The following is a 5,000-nucleotide window of genomic DNA, read 5'->3' as shown; positions in this document are numbered from 1 at the left end:
AAAAATCTGGTCAGAAAAATTATCACACAAAGCCCTAATCCCCTTCCGTAGGAGAAATATGTAAATAACAACAATGTTTGTTTGTTTGTTTGTTTGTAGCCTTTATTTAACCAGGGGCCTATACTACGAAGCTGGTTCAACCTAACCTGGATATGTTTGAGTTAGCCGGTTGGCCTAATCCAAAACATACGCGCTCTCGCTAAACGGCACTACGACGCTGGTTATCAAGTGGATCGCTCAAGCCAGCCGTGTCCTATCTAGTTAGCAGCGCAGCGTCATACTTCCTGAATGAAAAGTGAACTTTAATACTAGTCAAAAATGAAGAAGTTAAACTTTAAACATCCATGACTTAAACACTTTATCCAGGATCAAAGCCACAGAGCTGCACCTGCAAGGTGAATACAGCTGGCAAAAGAAAAAGTGTTTGAATGCGTACATTAACAGGTTTATGATATCACTGCCCCGTCTAAAACACGATCTGACTTTAATTACATTTGTCTCGAGTGTTTCGTCAACTTAATGTGTTGCTTAAAATAATACTTCTGCATACAGCATGTGACACTGTGAGTGTTGCACGGCCAGATACGGCTCAGCTGACTGAGATAAGAAAATATATGATACATTATGAAGTGATATGCCGCGGACTGTACTTAATGTTACTCTGATCCGGTTACTTATGTTGTGGCAGATATTTAAGTAAGCTTTCTTAACGCTAATGTTATAATAGTCAGATTGCTCTGAAGATGGAGGTGATATTCTATTAATGTTCACGTTCACACAGTCGGTGATTTTTGCCGGCTGTCTTTCCTGCGACGGCAGCTTTTCTGTATTTCCTTTCTCCTGTAATATGACTTGATCGCTTTAAACTCCGCACACTGAGCTCTGATTGGTCAGCAGGCAGTGCTTTCACTGAGTTGAGCTCTTAGCCTGCAACCTAACCTGGTCCCGACCAGGTTAGCCGCTAAGCATAAGTTACCATGGAGATCTAGCCTGCTAAAAAGAGAACCAGCTTCGTAGGACCGGAAAGCCTGAGTTTCCCCTGAATTTAGCCGGCAAAGCGAAAATCCTGCTTCGTAGTATACCCCCCAGGTGAAAGCCCCTTGAGATCAAAAGATCTCTTTTTCAAGGGTGATCTGCATGTCACAGGGTACAGTGTAAATGTAAAGTAACGTTGGCCTACAGGTACATGTGTTGTGTTCACATACACTCCCACATGTGTTAATTGGCATGCTAAGCTAAAAGGAATGAAGTGGGCGGAACTGAACTGTCAAAAGTGCTTCAGTCTTGAACAAACACCTCCTCCTTCTTCTCCTTCTCCTCCTCCTTCGACCCCACCCGTTTCATTTCCATTCTCTCAAGTCTGAACTTGAGAAACAAATGAATGTGGCGGAGATATTCGGAAATAAAGCAAGAATGTGCGGATGAAGGGGCTGCGCAGTGAAGAAGCCATTGTGAAAACACACCACAGACTGAGGGGTGAAGTAAAGTTGTTCTGCTCTCGGTGACATGACTGGAGAACCAGAACCAGGACTATGAGCAATACCGACATCTTCGAGATGGATTCTTTGTGTGATACAGAGGAGATGGAGGGTGATATGGAGCTGGGCATGATAGACGAGGACATGGGTAAGAAATCAGCGATGTTTGATTTTTACAAGGTGTTGTTTTGGTATACAAAGTCTTTCAAACTAGCTGCACCTTTTGATAACACTTTAATGATCAATCATTATAAAACATATCATATATTATTCTGAAATGGACCAATCTGCACAATCACTACTTTGACTTTTGGTACTTTAAGTATATTTTGATGCTAATACTTTTGAATTTTTACTTGAGTTCATTATTGTTTACCCATGTCTATTGTCTACCATCATGAAATCAAACCTGTTGTGTTGTTATCTTTAAAGGATACGAGGTAATACAGAAGTATGATCAACATTCAGATCATTCATGTGCAGCAGAACAACTGTGGGGGTGTGGTTAACACATTTTTGGGAAGGCAGACACCCACACACCACAATCGCAAATATATTTAGATAACAGATGTTGGGCAATCGTCAGTTAAAATGCAACTCTCAAAACCAGCTAGAGTCCCTGTGTCTTATAGACGTGGCTCTTTGAAAGGCTAAATAAACTCAACCCATTCACACTCTTTTGTTTCTGCATTGTTCACATTCCTGATGCTCAAAACTGTAACAGCAAATTAACCGTAAATTGGAGTACCGTAAATACAGAGTTCACTCGATCTGTGAGCTACACTGAGTCTGGCCTTGTCAATAATGACATATTGTTTGGTATAATGGCATTCACTATGAGAGACAAATGATCCTTTGGGTTAACTTGTCAGAAATATATAGAAGACCCGGAACATTACACAACGTGCACTTTGTTGAAAGGGGCCCTATTCTGCTTTTTGTGGTTTTCCATTTCCTGTATATAGGTTTTTGTGCATGTAAATGGAAACGCCTCCATTGGACACCTTTGTTTACTTCCCTAACATAGTGGCATCCCTATGTAACACTTGCACTTCTATTGGCTAGCGCTCCAACACATTGTACGTGATATGCTAAGGGTCGGGACATCTCTAAGCTGGTTGACCAATCACAACAGAGCCGGCCAGCTAACCAATCAGAGCAGACTGGGCTCTGGTTTCAGACAGAGGGTGAAAGGAGGTGTTGCAGCACAGGCAGTATGAGAAAAATAAAGAGCTTTTTGAACATTAAAGCAAGGAGACATGTAGAGACACTACATACTGATATACACCTGAACATCAGCAGGAGAGGACTCTTTAAAGTAGAGACACTACATACTGATATACACCTGAACAAAAGCAGGAGAGGACTCTTTAAAGTAGAGACACTACATACTGATATACACCTGAACAAAAGCAGGAGAGGACTCTTTAAAGTAGAGACACTACATACTGATATACACCTGAACAAAAGCAGGAGAGGACTCTTTAAAGTAGAGACACTACATACTGATATACACCTGAACATCAGCAGGAGAGGACTCTTTAAAGTAGAGACACTACATACTGATATACACCTGAACATCAGCAGGAGAGTACTCTTAAAGTAGAGACACAACATACTGATATACACCTGAACATCAGCAGGAGAGGACTCTTTAAAGTAGAGACACTACATACTGATATACACCTAAACATCAGCAGGAGAGGACTCTTTAAAGTAGAGACACTACATACTGATATACACCTGAAACATCAGCAGGAGAGGACTCTTTAAAGTAGAGACACTACATACTGATATACACCTGAAACATCAGCAGGAGAGGACTCTTTAAAGTAGAGACACTACATACTGATATACACCTGAAACATCAGCAGGAGAGGACTCTTTAAAGTAGAGACACTACATACTGATATACACCTGAACATCAGCAGGAGAGGACTCTTTAAAGTAGAGACACTACATACTGATATACACCTGAACAAAAGCAGGAGAGGACTCTTTAAAGTAGAGACACTACATACTGATATACACCTGAACAACAGCAGGAGAGGACTCTTTAAAGTAAGACACTACATACTGATATACACCTGAACATCAGCCAGGAGAGGACTCTTTAAAGTAGAGACACTACATACTGATATACACCTGAACAAAAGCAGGAGAGGACTCTTTAAAGTAGAGACACTACATACTGATATACACCTGAACAACAGCAGGAGAGGACTCTTTAAAGTAGAGACACTACATACTGATATACACCTGAACATCAGCAGGAGAGGACTCTTTAAAGTAGAGACACTACATACTGATATACACTGAACATCAGCAGGAGAGGACTCTTTTAAAGTAGAGGACACTACATACTGATATACACCTGAACAACAGCAGGAGAGGACTCTTTAAATGTAGAGGACACTACATACTGATATACACCTGAACATCAGCAGGAGAGGACTCTTTAAAGTAGAGACACTACATACTGATATACACCTGAACATCAGCAGGAAGAGGAGGACTCTTTAAAGTAGAGGACACTACATACTGATATACACCTGAACATCAGCAGGAGAGGACTCTTTAAAGTAGAGACACTACATACTGATATACACTGAACATCAGCAGGAGAGGACTCTTTACAAGTAGAGACACTACATACTGATATACACCTGAAACATCAGCAGGAGAGGACTCTTTAAAGTAGAGACACTACATACTGATATACCCTGAAACATCAGCAGGAGAGGACTATTTAAAGTAGAGACACTACATACTGATATACACCTGAAACATCAGCAGGAGAGGACTCTTTAAAGTAGGACACTACATACTGATATACACCTGAACATCAGCAGGAAGAGGACTCTTTAAGTAGAGACACTACATACTGATATACACCTGAACATCAGCAGGAGAGGACTCTTAAAGTAGAGAGGACCACTACATACTGATATACACCTGAACACATCACGCAGGAGAGGACTCTTTAAAGTAGAGACAACTACATACTGATATTACACCTGAACATCAGCAGGAGGAGGACTCTTTAATAGTAGAGGACCACTACATTACTGATATACACCTGAACATCAGCAGGAGAGGACTCTTTAAAGTAGAGACACTACATACTGATATACACCTGAAACATCAGCAGGAGAGGACTCTTTAAAGTAGAGACACTACATACTGATATACACCTGAACATCAGCAGGAGAGGACTCTTTAAAGTAGAGACACTTACATACTGATATACACCTGAACATCAGCAGGAGAAGGATCTTTAAAGTAGACACTCATACTGATATACACCTGAACATCAGCAGGAGAGGACTCTTTAAAGTAGAGACACTACATACTGATATACACCTGCACATCAGCAGGAGAGGACTCTTTAAAGTAGAGACACTACATACTGATATACACATGACATCAGCAGGAGAGGACTCTTTAAAGTAGAGACACTACATACTGATATACACCTGAACATCAGCAGGAGAGGACTCTTTAAAGTAGAGACACTACATA

The 5,000-nt window shown here is 40.9% G+C and overlaps 1 protein-coding gene across 1 annotated transcript in view; it reads left to right on the top strand.

The window, feature by feature from the left end:
• Window positions 1-1,319: 1,319 nt before the first annotated feature.
• ano6 (anoctamin 6) overlaps window positions 1,320-5,000 on the top strand; it is a 31,848-nt gene continuing 28,167 nt past the window's right edge. The window contains 1 exon segment of the mRNA XM_034200664.1: window positions 1,320-1,626. Within this exon segment, the coding sequence (XP_034056555.1) occupies window positions 1,533-1,626 (94 nt within the window). The 5' untranslated portion in view covers window positions 1,320-1,532.

Source organism: Gymnodraco acuticeps, unplaced genomic scaffold (genome assembly GCF_902827175.1).
Source record: "Gymnodraco acuticeps unplaced genomic scaffold, fGymAcu1.1, whole genome shotgun sequence".
Taxonomy (NCBI): domain Eukaryota; kingdom Metazoa; phylum Chordata; class Actinopteri; order Perciformes; family Bathydraconidae; genus Gymnodraco; species Gymnodraco acuticeps.
The sequence above is the reverse complement of the archived record's forward strand: the minus strand, read 5'-3'. Positions and strand labels throughout refer to the sequence as shown.